Source organism: Triplophysa dalaica, chromosome 12, assembly GCF_015846415.1.
Source record: "Triplophysa dalaica isolate WHDGS20190420 chromosome 12, ASM1584641v1, whole genome shotgun sequence".
Classification (NCBI taxonomy): Eukaryota; Metazoa; Chordata; class Actinopteri; order Cypriniformes; family Nemacheilidae; genus Triplophysa; species Triplophysa dalaica.
In genome coordinates this window covers 18,052,746-18,073,042 of record NC_079553.1, presented here as the reverse complement: position 1 = coordinate 18,073,042, position 20,297 = coordinate 18,052,746, and the positions used below count along the sequence as shown (strand labels likewise).

The following is a 20,297-nucleotide window of genomic DNA, read 5'->3' as shown; positions in this document are numbered from 1 at the left end:
TCAGTTATACCATAATTTAACAAGAACCCTTTATAATATTGAATGATTTCTGTATGGCATTTTTGCATGTCATTTCTGATCCTGTAAGGTTAAATAACTTATTCTAATGACATTTATAAACTCAAATCATAAATATGGTTAAAATGTGAATTTCTACCGATGTTATATTTTACATAAAGTTTATCCCAGTGTGGTATACGTTTTCATATCTTTCTAATTTAAAGTTTATGTTACAGTGTTGGGAAACAATAAAAACATTAAGTGACGTTAACCTTTAAACTTAAGCCCAAATAATATATTAAACTGTTTCGAACATGAAAAAATACAAGAAATTAGACCCAGTATCGCGCACTTGGTAAGGCGCGAGTGACGCGTGATTGGACTATGCGTCATCAATCAACAGGTGACTGTCGTGCGTGCCTGCGTCCTCTCACGGCGACTTTGTTTTTCTCTGCGTTATGATGGGACGTGTTTGTTGTCTTTTGTGCTTGTTAGCCTTACTCTACATTTGCAAAACCTGCATGGCTGATATTTTTGAAGGTCACCAAAAATATAGCCACTTAGTATCCTCGGAGCAGGAGCAAAAAGCCTTTCCCGTGCACCCCATGTCAGGGGCACTAAGGCCGTGGACAAGAGACGGGGAATTTCCAAAACCTCCTCCGGTTATGCGTCCTTATCACGTTTTCCCGATGTTTCAACATGTCCCGGTTCCTCTAGTTGACATGGAGCTGTTCAGACCTATGTCCGGGAGAAGACGCTTGCCGAATATTTTGAGTGGGGTTCTTAATCCTCAGGTGAACCCTCAGCGCATCCAGGTGTCTCCCGTGCGCAATACTCATGGCGTTGAGGTCTGGTGTGGCTACAGTAAGGTTTCGGTGCGTGTGAATAAGATGGTTCTGGGCTTCAGGAGTTCACCGTCTTATTTTTATCTGGGAACGTGTTCTGCCTCGCGCTCCAAGAAAGATTTAATCTATTTTCATTACGACCTGAACGAGTGCGGTAGCTCTTTAACGGTAAGTTGTGACGTAAACGCAAAAAATTCTTTTGGCACGTGTTTACATTAACAGGGCTGGATTATGAACCCTCAGAGTGGAAGCAGATCTACTTGAGTAATATACTCAATAACATTTTTCAAATTTTAGTTTTTTTTATTACTTCACAACATTAAAGCATATAGAAAAAAATGTTTGAGCTTAGTTTACTTAAACGCAAGTAATAAATGTACAAAAATCGACATGTAATTGTCAAATGGTAAAGTAGCTTTTCACAAAGTAAAAAAACTGATAAAATAAAGATATACATGAGTGTACGAATACTTAAGTATTTTCCACCCCTTAATTCACCTAAATCACCATTATGAAAATTAACCATGGATTTACTACAGTAACCATAGTTTAACCATGATATTTGTAGAATTGATATGGTCATACATATGATAATTGATCAACCACAAAACATTGTGGTTAAAATTACTGTGATACTTAAATGTAAAGAATGCTTTGAAGAATTGTTTTTTAACACCACTGCCGTTTTAATTAATGTAAATGATTTTCTTCAGATGATGAATGGCCAGATCATATATTCCAACACCTTAAAATATATGCCAGAGTCTCAAGGGACAGTAATAAGAGCAGTGCCTCTTACATTAAACATACAGTGCCTTTACAACAGGTAAAACACAAATCCCAAGATGTTTAAGGACTTTTGGATATCTGATGCAGTACAGCACCCTCCTTTTTCACATTTTAGATTCCATTATTCTTACAAAATGGGCTTCCTACCCGTGATACGGGAACGCATGTTTCACAAGTCTTTAGAAAGGAGGGCCAAATTGACCATATCTGTGTGTAATGGTAAGCCTCTTCTTCTCACTCTCAATACTTTTTTTTATAAGATTTAAGGTGTTTTGATGGTCTTTAATCTTAATTTGTGTGTGAACTAGAACGCTGGGAAAACCTCGGGGAGAATGAAACTTTTATGCTTGGGGAGCCCATGTATTTTGAAGTGTCTGCTTCTCATGTATCTAAGAGTGTGAGGATTTTCGTTGACTCCTGTTATGCGGCATCTTCCAAAGACCCAAACTCAACTCCAGAACACAGCATTATTCACAATTACGGGTTAGTTATTTGGCCCATTCTACTTCTCACTAAGAAAATATGAAACACCTGTTCAATTTCAGGTGTATGGAGGACAGCAGAAGACATGGAAGTTTGTCCCGCTTCCTCGAAAGACAGTCAAACTTTATAAGGTTTTCAGTCGATGCCTTTTTACTCCCCCAAGTTACAGGCAAGGTATTGTTTTCATTTTTAAACTGGCTATATTTAGGGCAATATTTTGAATTTTAATTATTACCTTCAAAAGTATTTGTCAAAAATCTGTACATTTGAAATAAACATCTTCATTTTTGTTGCCCATTAAGAGAGAAGTCAGCACAGTGGGGAATGTCACTAGCCTGGATATAATATGCGTGTCTTTCTGTCAAGAAACATATATGTGTGTTAATTCCATTTTTTTGTGATTCATTTTACAGCACTTTTACCTGCATTGCAAAGTATCAGTTCACAGTACCACTGCCAGTCCCTCAGCCAAATCTTGTACCTATAACAGTATTAAGAAAAGGTGAATCATTTCACGCAATTCTGCAACATCTTCTGTCACCTCAATTAAGCTTCATTCATTTGTTTATTCTCTATTTGTCTTCAGATGGGAAGAACTCAACACTGATGTATCTGTTTGTGCTTGTTGTGAAGTCAAATGTGAAGTTGAAACTAAATGTGAGTACAAAATTCAACTTCATGTGTGTGTTAATACATTTTTCACTTGTGTAAAAGATGGTAATCCTGTCAGATGTTGATTCAATTTTTTATTATTTGTATGTCTGATTTATGCTTGCATGTGCTTGTTACCTGCATCATGATGGCTCAGACTGTCCTTCTTACAATTAGATTTAAATAGCATAAGAAATAGATTTCAATGAATATTATTTTACATAGCTTATTAATTACATTCTTTCTGATTTACCAGCCTCTTTGTCCCTTGTGACGCAATCTCTGATCACAAGTAAATCTTGGGTTTTGAACAAAACCGAATCCTCATTTACTCAGCATAAGGAAGGATGGGTCAGTACTCATGATGTTCCAGAAGAAGAATTCAATGAAGAAGAGAAGGAGAATTGCACAGAGAAGATTGTAACTAAAACGGAAGAACAAAGGGAAACTTCAGCGAAAAACAAAGACATGCGAGTGAATGATGCAGAGGAAGAAATTGAAGTGATTTCAGGTACAGAGGCAACGTTAACAGAGTTTCAGGAGGAAGTTGCTGTTCGTTCTGGAAAAGTGATGTTTTTAGAGGACCAAATGGAAAAGAGTGTCGATATGGATGTGGAGATTGTCCAGAGCACGATTAAAACTGACACTCTGGTAAAGTCTATCGTTCAGTCTTTAAAAGAATCATTGGATGATGCTCATGATGATAAAAAATCCAACATAAGTCTGCAAGAGAAGATTTTCAGAAAAGAAATGCAGCCTGACGATTTAGAGAAGAACATGGATGTACAAAACACAACACAGTCTGCAATAATGATTGAGGAAGATATGTTTATAAATGCCAAACAAGAACCAAAGGAGTGGAGTAAAGATGAACAAGATCAAACAAGAATGAAATACTAGAATACTGAGGGGTCATTGAAATGCAGTATAAAATGTCTCTAAGGTATGAAGTATCTTTATACAAATTTTATTCATTCAAATTGTTTTAATCAATATTGATTTTTAATAATTTTATTTCTGTTTTAGAACCCTTGATTGGCAGTTCTTCTCAATTTCACATGTGGGGCAGGAAATCTCAGCAACATTCTGAAAGTTGTGGGGCCATAAACATGTGGGGTCATGTTTATGGCTTTAACCTAATTCACAAACTTGTGCATAATGACATTCTTGAAATAAAACAATATTTTATGATTGTGTGCTGATGTGTCTGCATTTTCTTAGGGAGTCCGAAGAGAAATCATTTAATAAATCTTTATTTTCATATCAATTAATAGGCCTACTTAATTCTTAGAAATACCAAGAGGTTAATATTTGAATAAATATGCATTTTAAAAACATTTTAGCGGTTACAAAGCAACTTGCATTATTCAAGATATATTAGTTTACCACAACTTTTTTCCATAGGAGTCATTTTTTTCTTAAAGGATAAGGGTCTTACAGTTTTATTTCACAACGTAGTGAAAAGAATAAAATGGTGTTTGTTGTATAAATGTTTTTTTTTATGCTGGAGGTGGGAGGTAATTCCTTAAAAATAATGTTATGGTGCAGAAAACCGTAATAGCCTACATTTTTATTATACAAACTATATTTTTCCGTCTCGTGAAATATGAATTCAACATTTATTATACCATGCAGCCACTCTTACGCAAATTAGATTTTTCATTCACATATTGTGATTTATCTATGTGTGGAACTGTCTCAGAGACGTCCATTTGAGCATGCGCATAACATTACGTCAGTCATGTTTGCATCTTCCGTTGGCTGCTTAATGCAAAGGACAGGTGCATTCATTTCAATGTTGATCCAAGAAGTTGTTATATAGGTAGTTGGCAACATTATTTAATCATGTTTAGAGAAATGAAGAATTATTTACCATACGCGAGCATTTTCAGTGTCTCATTTACGCTTGTGTACGCTTCACAGTCACGGGTGGCATTTAGAAATCCCTCGAGGGATCCGACTTCAAAATTAAACGAGAGTTTTGAAACTTCTTTTCACGAAACTGATCTTAAACGCCCTGATTCGCCTTATTTACAACTTCCAATATTCCAGCATTCTCGAGTACCTCTTCTGGATAAAGAGCAGTTTTCTCCCGCGCATGGATCGGGTCGGGAGGAACTACCAGAAGGCACGAAAAAAGTTCTCATCCCTCCAGCCGGTGACACCCAACAAGCGCCCCATCGCAGCGGTCGATCGCACGGAATTAACGTCGCTTGTTACTTGAAGAAAATGGTTGTTCAAGTTAACAAACAGATTTTAGGACCCGAAGGCCTTGAGGGCAAATTAAAGCTGGGGACGTGTGACATCAGCAAGACTACGAGGAAATATCATCTGTTTATTTACGACATGGATCAGTGTGGCAGTAAGAGGAAGGTGTGTTTGCTTTCCCTTTCATGAATGTCACACGTGCAGACATTTATATGTGAATTTTAAACTCATGAGATCATGTGAAAATTCATGTTTTTTTTATGAAAGGATTTTCTGCTTGCATAAAAATTTGTTTCTGTTTCCAATTTAGTTGATCAAAAATAGAGTTGCTTATTCCAACGTACTGCACTACTTTCCAGAGATTTCCCAGGGTCCAATTCGCCGTGCCATGCCTTTCTCGAATGAAATTGAGTGTCACTTTAACAGGTAAGATCTTGGTGATTCGACTTGTAATATGTTTCCATTTGTAGTTTTTAATTGTCTAACCGAACTTTCTTTCCAGGTATCATTACTCATACAAAATTGGTTTCACACCCCAAGTAGAATATCAGGGCTACTTCAGACCCCTGAAAACAACGGACAGTGTTGTGCTCACGCCCCGTGATGGTAAAATATAACTACTTCAATATGTTTACTGAATAATGTATTATGTGTAAACAGGACGAATACTTTGTTTTGGACAGTAACACTTTATTTTTTGTTCCAGCTATGTGGAAACGGTTGTCACCCACTGACGCTTACACCATTGGTGACTCCATGTACTTTCAGGCAGACGGTCCCACTCTTGCTGAGGAGGAGAGGCTTTTCGTGGATTCCTGCTATGTGACTTCTGACATTTCTCATTTGTCCATGCCTCGATATACAGTCATTGAAAACCACGGGTAACGTTTATGTACATTTACATTTTAGTCAGTTAGCAAACGCTTTTATCCAAAGCAACTTACAGGTGAGTGAAACAAATGAAGCAATTAAAACAACATTAGGACAGCAAAAAACAAATAAAAACTGGTCTCATTTAGCCTACCACAGTATACAGAGCTGTTTTGTTTTTGAAGAGTAGAATAGAGATAGAAGTCAGAACTGATAGGTCAGGTGTTGACGGACGACATGTGTTTTCAGACGATTCTTAAAGATGTCGGATGGCTATTTTTGGTCAATCAGGATCAGAACAACTACTGTATGTTCTTTTTGATTACAGGTGCATGACTGATAGTAAGAGCAGTAGATGGTCCAGATTCATACAAAGTGAAGAACGGAACATTGTGCAGTTTTCTTTGGAGGCTTTTCTGTTCCGTGGGATGATTGGAAAGGTAAAATAATGATGTGCTTGCTTTCTAACATAGTGTGGATTATAAACAAACTCTGTAGTTTATTGTGCTCTTTAAGTCAAGTTTCCTGTTTTTTTTGTTCTCAGCATCTCTACATGCATTGTGACATTTATGTGGGAGGTATAAATCCAACATCAAGTTCAAAGTTGTGCACCTACAACCAGGCAACAAAACTGTATATTGAGCTTTGATTATAATGTTTTTGTGTCATTTTATATTCAGTTGTTACATGAGCATATGAGCTGATCATTTCTTCTTTAGATGGGAAGAGTTATACGGTGTAAATTCTGTGTGCTCGTGCTGCGACACCAACTGTTCTGATCTGTCCGGTAAGAATATTCAAGGTTGATTTTAAGGATATTCAGATTGGTGGGTTTTAATGAAGACATTTTTAGAATATACTGTAGATCTTTTCATAACACTACATTGTGGTAGACTTTTACTTCTAAGTCAAGTCTGCAAGCATAGTCTTTCCTGATCATTTGTGCACAGTGACCAGCAAAGTGATATCCAGTGATGTCTGGACCGCGGAATCGGATTTCAAAATTCTCGAGGAAGAACAAACATCAACTTTAATCCCTACAACTTCAGTAGAGTTGGATGATGGGATGGTCCAAACAATAGCCACGTTGGCGCCTGATGCAGGCCAACATAATTATGTGACCGGAGTGGCTGTGATGGAGAAAGAAGATGAATCTGTTGAGCCACGCAGAATATTTGAGGAGGTATTTGGACTGGACTGAACAAAGAGCATTTCAGGTCAAGATTGAAACATTTGATTTAATAATTTAATTGCACTTGAAATAATAATCACAGCATGCACTGAGAAATCCTTTAGATTGAGGTAATGTCGTAGGATCTTCTAATTGCTTTTTTGCACTCTGACCTCTGACTCGTGTCTCGCACCTTGTAAGGTATTTCTAGTTGTATTAGGAGTCTAATGTATTAAGTTATCTCCATCCTAAAGTTTGATTGAGCAATAATTAAAAATGGAGAATTTATGTTGGTCTTATTCAAATCTTAAAATAAATGAAATTAATAATGAAACTGCTTTGTGAAGTATTATCTTGTGTTTAAAAGGGATACATACATTTGTTGCGTGTAAGGCAGGTGAATGAAGATTTAGTTTTTGGTATTATCTCTTAAAGTGCAGAGTTGAATTAAGCACTCTAAAATATAATCTGATGAATTAAGGCGTCTGTGTGCGGTTTCTGAGGAATGTGAAAACATTTTCTGAAAGCTGTTTATAGGTCCAATGTGAATTTTTTGGAGGATCTCTTCACAGAATTGCAATATAATATACATAACTATGTCTTCAAAGGTGTATTTAGTCCTTGCAAAATGTTTCTATGAGCTATTTCTATCTACATACACTGCGGGTCCCCTTGCCTGGAATTCAACATGTTAGTTCTACAGTAGCCTTACACAGACAAACTGCTCTACAGGGCGCGTTTTGTAAATACGTTATCTCCTTCAGCAAAGAAGCGAAAACGTAATGACATCTTAGTGCTGTATCATGTTTATTCTTTCAGCCATAGTCACTTATCACATTTTTGGCACTTTTGCATGCTTTTCTTAAGGCCATATGCTTTTCAACAAATTGTCTTGGGAAATATGCTAGTGCTAATTTTTGTGATGTATTGAAGAGTAATGTAATGTAATGTTCATCAGGACAATCAAACAAGATCCAAAAACGCATTTAGTGAGCTACATGTTTTTATTGGTGTGAAATACATAATGTTACACTTATGTGAGTAATGTTATTTGGTTAAAACATCTGTACAAAGAAAATGCATACAAAAGTCATATTACATGTGAAAATTGGATATGAATTCATTAATTTTTGTTTTTTTTGCAAAAGCCTTATATGTAACATGCAAGACATATTTACAATTTAGCCCTGAAGTACAGCTCTTTGGTATGAATATATACTGTACAAAAATGCCACTAGATGGAGAATGCTACAAGAAATTTGAATGACTACATCTCGCATTGGATATAAATCCCCCAAGTTTGGTTGATTTTTTTTACTAAAACCATCAAACACTTTTTAAGAAACCATCGATATGCTTTGGCAACCTCATAAACCCCAGAAACGTGGCTATGAATGCCATACGCTCTGCTTTAAGGCTTTGTGATCGCCAAGTCTTCCACTGTTTAGTAATACATGTTCAAATGAGCATGCGTGCTGGGATGCCGTGGCATGGGTGAGCTTGGATACATCACCCCTGTCGTAGAATTCCAACAGGTGCTGGAAGGCCCAAAGAAATTCCCTGACGAAACGGGCATATGGGTTGTATGGGTGCTCATGAAGTTCATTTTGGGCTGGTGACTTTGATAGGTCTGCACATAGGGAACTTCTCCCTGGTATTTGAGCATGCCACCATCTGGAGGATGGTTTTGGTGAGCATTGGAAATGCCTTGGAAATCGAATTTGTATGCGTAGCGCTTTCCGTGCACCTTGGTCATGATGTTTTTGTCGTAGTAGTAGCGAAGGGCACGACTGAGCTTGTCGTAGTTCATGTTAGGCTTGCTTTTCCTCTCCCCCCAGCGCTTGGCCACCTCATCTGGGTCGGTCATCTTGAATTCACCGTTGGTTCCCTCCCAGGTAATGATGCCAGCGTTATTGCTGTCAGACAAAAGCTCCAGCAAGAACTGCCACAGTTGGATCTGACCAGAGCCTTTGTAACGAAAAAAGAAACTTTTAGCAGCAGATAAAGTTGAATACATACTGCGGTGTATAAAGTGTATAGAAACAGTTCATTTTATTTCCAAATGTGACCTTTTTACTGTATGTTTATAGAAACAGAATGTGGGTCGGCCAGACACCTACCCACGGTCCTGTCAGAGCTGGTGATGGGCAGGTTGTAAGAATTTTGTTTGGACGATCGTTTCTTGGTGTTGAATGGTTTCGTTTCTGTGTGAAGAAGGTCGGGCAAACAGTCATGCTAATTATGGTCTAATGTTTTTGGACATTTTGTCCTTGTGTCGTAAGCATGTTTGATTTTTACCCCTATGAATGGACTAATATCAGAAATTCCTTAGGTTTCAGAAGTGCTCAGAAAGTTTACATACTTTAAAAAGGCCACATTTGTTGGTTGTTTGTTGCTGATGAATGTAGTTTTATTAAAGTCAGGGTTCACCATGAAATAAGAATTCTGTCATCATCTATTCACCCTCATGTCGTTCAACATTTATGTTTCACATTATGGCTTTCTTTTATGGAACACAAAATAAGATATTGTGAGAAATGTCTCAATGGGAGATAAAAAGTGGATGACATTGTCCGGATACAAACATTCTTCAAAACACCTTTTGGCTTTGAGCAGAAGAAATAGTCATACGGGTTTGGAATGACATGAGGGTAAGTAATTGATAGAAGAATTTTTGTTCTTTAGTGAACTTGCGCTTTAACGTGCTTACCTGGATTTGCAAGGCGGCTGCTGATAGGGCCTAACGCTTGGTAGGGGTCTGAAAAAATATAAAATACCAGTTAGATGTTTCATGATGTGGAGTAACAGGACGGATAGTTGCATTGACTTGAGTATTGAATTAAAAGATGAACATATCAACCTTGCGCAGGTCTTGGTGGAGGCTCTGTAACTCTGTTATTGTGCTGATGGTCAATTGGAGAACCTGTAGTTTAAAAAAAGATTATTGTATACAGTATATATTTATACATTAATCTATATGTATTTCATATATTCATGTATAATGCAGTGTGATTGTGACTTTTTGCCCTGTAGAGTATCTTTACCTTTTGGGACAGCTGGCAATTGACTTGAGGACCAACTGTTCCTTCTGCTGATCTCCTCAAAGCTGTTTTCTGTACCAAGGCAAAATAAGATAAGACTGGTTAACAAAGGGAGATTTTACAGGAAAGGATGCTTTAAAGAGCAGGGAGAAGGCCATCGAAGAAGGAAGGAAGCCTTGCATTAAAGATCCCCAAGGAGTAACACGGGGCAGAACAAAGCCAAGAGGCGAACAGTAAGAAGGCCTGAAGATGGCACACAATTCCTCAGGGTAAATGTCCTTTTGTTTCAACCGATTCTGTTTGCCACAGAATAGTCGATTGTGTCCTAACCTGAGGTCTACACCCCTTGCTTCCTGTCCTGATGCAGCTGTTTCCTGTCTGAAAGTGCAACAATTCGAAAGCCGTGCAACGGTTGAGCGCTGAGCATTACAGAAACGCCACAGTCCTTAAATGCACCTCTCCATGCCAAATGTAAGGCCACAACAGTATTTTATTGTAGTATCTTATGCATTTGGTTAGAAATTGTTTAAAGTTTTTTGTGTAAATTGAATTTTGTATCCTGTTTAGGTCTGCCAAGCCACAGTGCTGTATGTACACTGATTTTACCACAGGTTTTTGCAGACACAATGCGGTGCAAAAGTGCGGAACAATAGAAAAGTGATGGTTAACTGTGGTAAAATTACTGTTACGTACAACATCTTGTGATTTTATAGCAATTGAAAAAAAATGCAATTTGTAGTTATGATTTGGCTGCTGATTGGTTTTGCCATATTCATGATGCATTAAGGAAGGTGTGCAGAACCTATAGAAAACGGTTATTTTTCTTCATTGGCAATGTTCTGTTTATATATCAAGCTTTTGCTGTTTGAGAAAATGTTCTTAAAGGGATAGTTCACCCACAAATGGACATTTTCATTATTTGCTCAGTTATTATGTCATTCCAAACCCATATTACTTTTTCAAAAGATTCTTGGAAGAATGTTGATAACCAACAATTGAACCCCGTTGACTTCCATTGTTTTGGCACAAAACTACCTAGACGATTTTTAAAATACCTTTGGTGTTTGGTTTAACAGAAAAATGAATCACATGAGGGTGTATAAGTGACAAAATTTGTATTTATTTTATAAACTGTCCCTTTAAAGAATTTAGTTGCAAGCCACTTAAGCCTTTCACTTGTAGTTTAACTTACCAGCTTTCACTTGTATTCTGGGTTGTGGTTGTGTATTGGTTGGGGTTGTGGGGTAGGAAAAGGTGGGGCTACCTGAGTAGTAAAATAGAAAGAAAACAAACCGTTTATCTACGGTATATATAACTAGACACATAACATTACCTAATGGTTTCCAAACCAGTAACCTACAATAAGAAATTGAAATGATTAAAATTGCTTTATGACTTCGCCCCATGTGTTCTTGTAAAAAAACAAACAATTAGTAATGGGTTATTCATATGGATTACGGGCAAAGTCCCTTACTCTCCCGGAGGTAGTTTAGGTGGGAAAGCAGGATGTCTGTGTTGTAAGCGGAAGTGACACGCATCATGTCCTCTTTGGTCATTTTGCAGAGCGATTTTCCATCCAGTGTCTGGAAGAGGGACACGTCCACATCTGACAGCCCGTATTCCTTTATGGCCCAGTCCACCCATTGCCGTACATGGTCTTGTGTCCAAACCTCTGGGTCTGAAAGTGAATCGGAAGGAAGGAAAAAATGATTGCTCTGGACTTCAAACTAGAGGTATGAGAAAAGTAAATTCCCAACCACTCTAACGCTATCTGAAATATAGCAAATGTACTGTACTATTATAAGCTATTCTCTCAAACCTGTCTTATTTACAGGATCTAAGACGTCATATCCGTGTATTATGTGCGCTGTAATTGTTTGGTCTGGGTGACGCATAAGAAAGTATCCTACATGTCTACATAACTCCACATGTCAAGAAGAACGACTCCACCGTTCCGCCCCTTTTTAATGATGTCACGACGACCTTCAAAATGGCTAAAAATGCCTCCCTAAAGATCCCCAAACATCGTAATTGGCGTGTGAGTAAGAAGTGATTATCTCTTCAGGAATCTATGCAGTAGTCTGGTGATCTGGCTTTGACTACCGGGATCTAAGAAGAGCAGGAAGGAAGTGTGTTGGCACACAAATGTGTATTTTTCGCTTTTACAATGTCCAGTTACCGAGCTGTGCTGTTTCCCACACAGTACATGTAGTTCCTGAGTGACGCAAGATGCTGTGGTTCGTGCATACTTGCCACATATTTCTGTGAACACAGAATCTTGACAGCCTCTACATGGGTTTAACCAACAGTTGACCAATTTCTAAAACGAGTCCTCTCTCCAGTGGTCAAATGCTTCCCGTTTTAACTTACGAAGCATGAAATCGAATCCATTTTTACTTTCTTAATACACGTTCTTGGACTCTGATGTACAAATGATGGAAAAATGTGTAGGCGCATGTCAATGCCCATTTTGTGCCAACGGCAAATAGAATATTCAACTCGCATCTAAATATTTATAAACTTTGCGTACACACCATATTTCTCCCCTTAGTATGACGTTTCTTTTTAAAGTTTTTCAGATTAACTTGCTTTGCCTCTGAAACAACTTGTCTTCATGGTGGATCATGATTGAATCAACTGATCACTCTTTTATAAAGACTATTAAATCTTACCTGCCGGTACAATGACCCTCTTCTCCTCTGTGGTGATGGTGGTGGTGCTAGGCGGCGTGGTGGACTGTGGGCTGCTCCGTGGCTCAGTGTACGAGGCCTGATAGGCCAGCTGCCCCCCATCGCTGTTGCTCATGTGTCGGGTCCTTCTTGTCACACTGCAGTCCACCGGGGACTCACGACTGTCGTATGATAAACAATGTTAATATGCATGTTTGCATTCTACATTACATTTGTTAATTGAGCAGATGCTTTTATCCAGAACTTCATACAAGTAACAGAGCATTTCAAATTGACATGCTAAATGCATTATGATGTTAAATAAACAGTTTACACATTTTATTTTTAATCATGTTAACATACGCACATTTATTCCATTTGAATGCATGTCATGTGACTATGATAATGTGAATACTGGATCATAAAAGCCGGATTGATTTTCAGGGTATAAAGACAAAAGACTTGTCTTGAAAGCTATTAAATGACTTGATCTTCGTAGCCGGTGGTCACTGTCTGCTATCATTGCATAAAATCGTTCTTCTTTGGTATTCCACAGAAGAAAATAAATTAGAACAACATTGTCTTGTTTTTTTACTAGTTCTTTAATCAGCGACGGCACAAAACCACAGAAGCTATCTTATCATACGTTCCATATTTCGTAATTTATACGCATCTAGTCCTCCTCACCTGGTTCCGTTGATGTGTTCTGCTCTTTTTGCAGCATTCTGTGTGGTCGATCCGGTCCAGTCCGGCTCGGTAGGTTCGGAGCTTTCTTCAGAACCCTGTCTGAACACTGCAGGTGAGCCGATCTCTTCCTTCATATGCATGGCCTGAGGCCCACTGAAGGGTGACTCGAATATGGACTGGTCTTCACTCACCACCGATAAGGCTTCCTGTGGAAGACACGCTTGGATTGGTAAATGAAAACCTCATATAAAAGCTAACAAATACTAGTCTGATGAATGAATAAATGGTTAAGGACAGAACGTGGGTGTTGCGGGCTCTTCTTTCTATCACTATGCTGTGTCTTTTAATCAGATTTTACAAATGTTCTCTAACGTAAATTTAGCAGAGCACATTATGTCTTGAAACTGAAACACTATTTATCCGTTACCCGTTTATCGAAATGGTTTAGGGTGTTGAGTCAAATGGCACGAGTCAAGTTAGTTGCGAGTCAGATTGGATATGTTAAGGTTGGTAGATCTGGTTGTTTTTCTCTCAGACGTACTTGCAGCCTTGAGAAGAGAATAAGAGACTTCAAAGGCGATTTTAAAACCTTCGAATGTATATCAGTGTTTATGTGTGAATAAATGTTTGTGTTAAAGACGAATTCAGAGAGCTTGTTTAAATGGCTTTGGTATTGTCTTTAAAGCAGAAATACGTCAGCGCTGAGCTTTTTTGGTGGCTTACAGGAAATCTGGCCCCCATGTGCAGTGAAACCTTTTGGCATGGGGCATGAGATAGGAAACAGAGGAGTGGTAGAAATGTGGGTCATTTGAAGCTGAAAAACAAATTTGTTCTGAATGCAATGAGGTTGAGGGTCACCAAACAGGGTGGAGGTAGTCTTCATTGCGGGGTCCATTCACCTGACATACTAAAGCATTGCTAATGTGTTACGAGAATGATTCATTAGATGCTTTCTAGTGCCATAATTTATCCATACAATCCTGTTTTCTTTGTACACCTAAACTGAAACAAACCTTTTTTCAACCCTTCTTGTAATGGCATAATACCCGTTTCTCATCAGGCATGTTCTGTGAACAGACAGATGCCATGAAATAATCTGGGTAGAGAAGTGAAAGCAAACTCAAAACATGACCAAGTTCAGAGCTGGTGTGGCATGTGCAAAATGATCTTCTGTATGAATCTGCAAACTGCAATGAACATCCTCTGCTAATAGTGCAGATGAGTAAACTGGTGCTGCTTTGTGTGGCAAAGGTGAATAAGATTACAGCGCAGCACAAGTTGCGAAGCGCTCTAAACACTTTGTGAAACATGTAAACATTCACAATTTGAAGACCTGATTATCATTTAACCATAAATGATCAATCGCCCTGTTCTTTAAGCAACACTTGAACACGATCATTATAGTTTGTGACTATACACCTGACAGCAGGTGACTGACAGGAGCTGCAGTTACATTTATTTTTGCACCTTTGAAACCACAATCACACACACATACATACTATTGCTATCTCCTCAAACGATAAACATAAACTACCGAAGCCACCAATGCCACAACTGACTTCCTGTTCAATGTGTTTCATATCTGACTCTGTTGCTGAGAAAGCGAGCGCAATATTTTAGCAGATACAGACTGCAAAATGCAGGATCAAGGTCAGGGAGATTAAGGCACAGCTTGCATCAAAACAACAAGAGAAATATGCACGTACACAAACATGATAATCATGGCATTGTTGTGCTTTCCTTTGAGCCACTCACACATGTGACCAATGCATGAGGTGTTTCAGGTCAATTGCAACAGACATCAACTTATTTTGTCACAAGTGAACTTGCCACACATTTGCTTATTGGGGATTGTTTTGTCTTACAATCTTTGTATTTTACAATGTTTCTTGTTGTGTTTTGGATGCCAATTAATCACACAAATTGCCCTCAAAGGGTGGATCTCAAGTGTGCTTTGATAATCTGTAAGATTTACTACAGGAGGTCATACCCAGCCGTTTTCCCTCATTCCCTCCTCTTTTTTCTGAACAGGTTAGAACGGATGCCTGGTGCAGGAAGCACCTTAGATAAGTGGTCAAACTTTAAAAATGCAGGCAGGTTATGAAACACCAAAACTCAGATGTGTAGGTTCTTGCTTCATCACAGTCATATGTGAAAATGACCTATGACCGTTGGTTTGTCAGGTTAAAGAAATGTTTGGGTGATGATCACTTTAAATGGCAGAGATTGAAAGAGTAAAATTATACTAATGCTTAGGGTTGTGTGGTAACTTGGCTTAAAGCTTTAGCTGTGTTTATCCTGTATATGCATGCTGTTTCTGTAGTCATGTCCGACTATTTAAAGAGAGAGTTGATCAAAAATAAAAATACAAAGACTTGTAAAACACAAACAAACACATTTTAAAGAATGTCTTTTTAAATTGTTTTGTACGATAGAAGACAATGAGGGCTAATGTTTGTTGCCAACATTATTCGAAATATCGTCTTTTGTGTTCTGTAGAAGAAAGAAACTATGCCTATGCGTAAATGATAGAATAAATTTCATTTCTGAGTAAACTACCCCTTTAATACTTTTTAATAATTATTATTCGTTCATTATTTGAATTGTCATCGTGTAAAAATGAATAACTTGACTTTTACTTAGCAACAGTAGCGAATTTAACGGTAAACACATTTAATTTATTCGACATGCAAACCAGTTCAAATACTTTGTTTCAGAATTTAAAATGAATTCTGAATTAATTCGTGATCGTTTGCAGTGCATCCGCGTCGAATAATGCAGCATTTCTGATTGGCTGACAGGTTGCAGTCACTGCACTCAACAAAACTCAAAGCCTGTTTTGATATTTCTCAACCGCAGCAGGAACTGAGAAAAAAATCGTTTGGATTTCGTTGTTTAACTAATTACTTTGACTGACTGATCATTTTCTACTACTTGTGTTAGTTTGGTGTGCTTAATAAAAACAATGATTAAATTATACTATTATATGTAATAAACAAAATTGAGAAGATTATTAACATCAAAATATCAATAGGCTAACGCTTAAAACTTTTATACTGTGTTTTTATGCACGAGAATTGATTTGCTTATAAATTCGAAGCGAAAACGGTTTCACGGTTGTTATGTTTGTCATGTTGAGTTTGCGAGAGTGAAAGAAAAGCAGAAGTTGACGTTGAGGCGTGCTGATTTTGCAAAGACACACGCAGCTGCGGGTTGAGCTGCAAAACACTTTTGTGGTTTCACAAGTTTTTAATCGGCAACATCAGTGTAGAAGTGGAGAGGGGCGCTTTTCTGAAGAGAGTCTGTTTTAAAACAGCACAACAAACGCGTGGGGCCTCTGCACGTTCGGTTTTGCTTCGGGTTATTGTACGGCTAATTTAATAGAAATGTTGAACAATGTATTGGCATCGCACATCTATCGAATCAATTTTGTTTTGTCAGTCTTTGTTGCCTTTTTCGAATGGAGGGTGCGGAAGTGTGTGCGGAAAGTCTGAGGTTTGAGACAGGAAGCCTGCTGCGTTCTGATAACGACACCTGACAAGCGCCCAGCGCTCAGCAATAAATTATTCCTTGTAGAACTAAATCAGGCATGGGATGAAAACATACATAATGATAAAAACAACGTTTGAAATAACTTTGCACTAGTTTGCCAAGGGTATAGTTTACATATATCATTGCGTAAATGCGCAGTGGCATTTAACAAAACATCGCTTTCAATAGTCACATTCGAGTCATTCGTTAGATGGAAATAAATGGTAAAATAAAAGTGGTAAAATTTATATTAGCAATATATTGGGCTGTACGATATTATATTTAAGAAATTCATAAGCGCCTGTGGAATTAAGTAGGCTACTCTGTTGGTGAAGAGCATTTGAACAAACACAGCCATCATTATAGTGCTTCTCAAAGAGAACGGAATAATTACAATAATAAGAATAATAAACAAACCAAAAACGACCAGCAAATAATAACCTACTGAAAATAATAAACTCTTCGTAATATTGATGACAATAGGACCTACTACTGGAATGTGAAAACGACAGATAAGGACTGAGATTGTAAAGGTTTTTTTAGCCCCCGTCATGCTCCTTTTATTCAACTTTTACGAATATTATTTAATAACTCATGGGATATTTATGTGTAGGCCCATTCTTGTTTAAGCATTGGTCGAAATGACTAGCTATAACCTTCATTAATATTGTTTTACTCTTGACAACCTATGAAAAGTTAAGACACAAATAGGCTGACGCACTTTCAACATGCATAATAATGTAAGCCTTTGCTGTACACAATTTTAAGATGTATGCCATGTTAACATTTCAACTATATGCTAAGAAATTCAACCTCTAGATCTAAACAGAAATAGTTGTACTTGCAAAATGTCTTCTTAATTTCTTACGAAAATATACAAAGTGAAAATACCCAACGCAATGTGATCCGTGATTTTTAAAGTCTCCGTAGTATTCCATATTGTTGGCGCCATAAAGCCACCTGCTTCGAGAGCGCCCGCCATAATTGTGCCGTATTTTATTCGTATTTTGTTCTCCAGATTGCAACTGCTTTGTTTTCCTTCGTTCTTTCGATTTGTAAAATGAATTTGCAACATGTGCCTCGCAGTCTTGGAAAGTACATTTAAATGTACCACTACGCACACTAGAGAGTAACTGTTTAAAAAAATAAAACAAATGTAATCACAAATTTGTCCATACCCTCTGTCGCGCGCTCTGGCCACCATTTCGTTTTTTACACGAGTCTAAAAGTTGTAGCGGTTTCTTGTGTTATTAAAGAGCCGACATTCAACCACGAACGGGAAGGAAGAGGAAATTTTGTACGAGAAGGAAAGAGTGGGGACCTGCATCACCGCCTTGCCTCTCTCACCAGTTGTCGATCTAACCGTGTGGGTGGTTGCGCGCTCTCTACTCATTTTCAGAACAGACAATAAACCAGATCAAACGCCTACCTTAATAGTACAGTCCATTGCAGTTTTCTGTGGAGTTCATGAAGAAATACTATGGTAAACTCGAGCTACGTGAACTCAGGCACTTTGATAACCCAGCTGAAACACATCGACGTGTGTGCACAGGCGCATTTAGTCATCGGCGCAAACCATTGCTTCAACTATTTTCGCTTAGACCATAACCGGATGGTAACAGTTTTTTTCATGCTGAGCTCTCCTTTCTAAAATTGGGAAGTGAAGTCACACAAAAGCATCTAGCGCTGTTCCTTATTGGTGAGGTCTGTTGCGTTAACTTCTCAGAACACTTATTTAACCAAAATCCCTGATAACAAATTTACTAATTACAAACGGTTGTCTTTCTGATTTCTTTGAGTTAAAATATATAACCTCAGTAATTTGGAGGATACGTAAGTTAATACAAATGAACAAGAAAAGGCAGATACATATATTGTTTCATTGAAAAGTGGACCGTGGATGGATGTTTTCCTCAAACACATCGCAAGTGAAAACCAACAGGAAATCGCACCTTATACATTCTTAAAAATAAAAGGTGTTAAAAGTGCAGTGATGCTACACAGGAGAATCATTTTTGGTTTACCACAGAATCTTTCAGTCATAGGTTTTTAAATAAGTATGTTCTTAACTTTACCTATATAGTCTACTATACTTTTTTCAACTTAGGAAAACTTTTATGCAAGATAAATGTTTTGTGAATCTAAACGTTTCTTATGGAACCATACAGTCTGACAAAGAACATTTTAGAAACTTTTCTAAAGTTTCTTTTTTTTTGCAAGTTAAATAGGCTATCTCCAACCCCAAACTGATGAAGTGAAAAATCTCGTCAGGAATATCACTCAATTGCTGTCAAAATATGTAAAAATAAATGAATAATAGAATGGACCAAAAATATGAGCTGCGTAATGTACACACAAACAAGTTGCATGCCCTTGAATAAAAGATAAATTAACAAATTAAAGAATAAATCGTTTATAAATCGATTTTATTTCAAAATTCTGTGAAAATCATTCATGTGGGATTTTACGGTTCATTAATTTTCTGTAGATGGGATGATCGTGCTCTTCTAGTGTAAAGACATCGTTTAGGCACAAATGTTGAAATAGGCGCATAGCAGGGGTGTGTGGAGGTGTCATGGGAATTTGACACTGATTGTATCCTCTTAGGTGTGCGGGTCGCTTCAATCACGACTCAAGCCTTAGCACGATTTGGCAACTTACTTTTCCAGATGTATTTTTTCTGCGCCGGAGGAAAATGGCCTGAGGTGTTTGTTTATACAAGACCCTTGGGCTGGTCTTATCTGTCCAAAGCACTCACGCCGTGATTTCAGGCCTGCTCGACTCGGAATTTTACAGTCTATTGTTCTCATGAATGGCTTTTAAAGATACGAACGCCTCATAAAGGCAAAGTTGTTGGTTCTGATTGATCTTATTTCTAACTTTTTTTGAGATTTGAAAATATTTCCCCTGTGGTACAGCCTACATAAAATATGCGAAAGGGTGGTAACAGGCCCTAACAAATAACTTGTCTTATTTATTTATCGATTGTGTATTTCATTTGTGAAAAATATTTGCCCTCAGCATCGACATGCACTGAATGAACCAATTCTCGTGCACAATTAAACGTTGACCACAAGTTTAAAGTGTGGTGCAGGTCACAATTGTCTACCGTTCCTTATTTATAATAATCTAACAAAATATGGCCTGTCAAATGTATCATATCATTATTATTCGGATCAGCAGTAGTGCACATTTGTTGCATTCTTCGTTTACATTTTGTGTTCCAATTAAGTATTTGAAACGCCAAAGGCCTATGGATCGTTCAATCTAAACATTGTTTATTTGTTTTAAACGTCTTGTAATCTTTATTTCAACTCCCTACGGACACCTTTTCTATGAATGAAAGGGTAAC

At 37.7% G+C, this 20,297-nt stretch overlaps 3 protein-coding genes across 7 annotated transcripts; 2 read left to right on the top strand and 1 right to left on the bottom strand.

Moving 5' to 3' along the window:
• The first annotated feature begins 425 nt into the window (after positions 1–425).
• Positions 426–3,959, top strand: zp3d.1 (zona pellucida glycoprotein 3d tandem duplicate 1). Its single transcript, XM_056761648.1, has 9 exons — positions 426–1,013; positions 1,559–1,671; positions 1,750–1,853; positions 1,943–2,117; positions 2,180–2,291; positions 2,531–2,619; positions 2,704–2,774; positions 3,025–3,711; positions 3,795–3,959. The coding sequence occupies exons 1-8, from the start codon at positions 459–461 to the stop codon at positions 3,666–3,668; spliced, it is 1,863 nt and encodes a 620-aa protein (XP_056617626.1). The 5' UTR covers positions 426–458; the 3' UTR covers positions 3,669–3,711; positions 3,795–3,959.
• Positions 3,960–4,150: 191 nt separating this feature from the next.
• On the top strand, positions 4,151–7,351 carry zp3d.2 (zona pellucida glycoprotein 3d tandem duplicate 2). Of its 3 annotated transcripts, none has more exons than XM_056761649.1 (8): positions 4,151–5,141; positions 5,287–5,402; positions 5,479–5,582; positions 5,683–5,857; positions 6,175–6,286; positions 6,391–6,479; positions 6,566–6,633; positions 6,797–7,351. In XM_056761649.1, exons 1-8 carry the CDS (start codon positions 4,614–4,616, stop codon positions 7,045–7,047), a joined length of 1,443 nt encoding a protein of 480 aa, XP_056617627.1. In that variant the 5' UTR covers positions 4,151–4,613; the 3' UTR covers positions 7,048–7,351. The 3 variants fall into 3 exon arrangements, with proteins under 3 accessions (XP_056617627.1, XP_056617628.1, XP_056617629.1); XM_056761650.1 differs by having other exon boundaries at positions 6,391–6,424; positions 6,797–6,932; XM_056761651.1 differs by having other exon boundaries at positions 5,015–5,141; positions 5,336–5,402.
• Positions 7,352–7,992: 641 nt separating this feature from the next.
• On the bottom strand, positions 7,993–18,566 carry fli1rs (Fli-1 proto-oncogene, ETS transcription factor-related sequence). 3 transcript variants are annotated; one of them, XM_056763546.1, is made up of 10 exons: positions 18,375–18,566; positions 13,415–13,620; positions 12,731–12,909; positions 11,533–11,736; positions 11,251–11,322; positions 10,062–10,130; positions 9,878–9,940; positions 9,728–9,775; positions 9,138–9,221; positions 7,993–8,985 (listed from the first exon to the last, which is right to left on the bottom strand). In XM_056763546.1, the coding sequence occupies exons 1-10, from the start codon at positions 18,390–18,392 to the stop codon at positions 8,462–8,464; spliced, it is 1,467 nt and encodes a 488-aa protein (XP_056619524.1). In that variant the 5' UTR covers positions 18,393–18,566; the 3' UTR covers positions 7,993–8,461. The 3 variants fall into 3 exon arrangements, with proteins under 3 accessions (XP_056619524.1, XP_056619526.1, XP_056619525.1); XM_056763548.1 differs by lacking the exon at positions 18,375–18,566 and adding an exon at positions 18,124–18,280; XM_056763547.1 differs by lacking the exon at positions 9,138–9,221 and having other exon boundaries at positions 18,375–18,565.
• Between the last annotated feature and the right edge of the window lie 1,731 nt (positions 18,567–20,297).

Coding starts and splice junctions, on each gene's coding strand:
- zp3d.1 (XM_056761648.1), top strand. CDS start 459: ATGATGGGACGTGTTTGTTGTCTTTTGTGCTTGTTAGCCTTACTCTAC. Junction 1,672..1,749: donor ATACAGTGCCTTTACAACAG/GTAAAACACAAA, acceptor TTCACATTTTAG/ATTCCATTATTCTTACAAAA. Junction 2,292..2,530: donor TCCCCCAAGTTACAGGCAAG/GTATTGTTTTCA, acceptor TTCATTTTACAG/CACTTTTACCTGCATTGCAA.
- zp3d.2 (XM_056761649.1), top strand. CDS start 4,614: ATGTTTAGAGAAATGAAGAATTATTTACCATACGCGAGCATTTTCAGT. Junction 5,403..5,478: donor ATTGAGTGTCACTTTAACAG/GTAAGATCTTGG, acceptor CTTTCTTTCCAG/GTATCATTACTCATACAAAA. Junction 6,634..6,796: donor CAACTGTTCTGATCTGTCCG/GTAAGAATATTC, acceptor ATTTGTGCACAG/TGACCAGCAAAGTGATATCC.
- fli1rs (XM_056763546.1), bottom strand. Junction 12,910..13,414: donor GAACACATCAACGGAACCAG/GTGAGGAGGACT, acceptor ATCATACGACAG/TCGTGAGTCCCCGGTGGACT. Junction 11,323..11,532: donor CCTAAACTACCTCCGGGAGA/GTAAGGGACTTT, acceptor TTTACTACTCAG/GTAGCCCCACCTTTTCCTAC.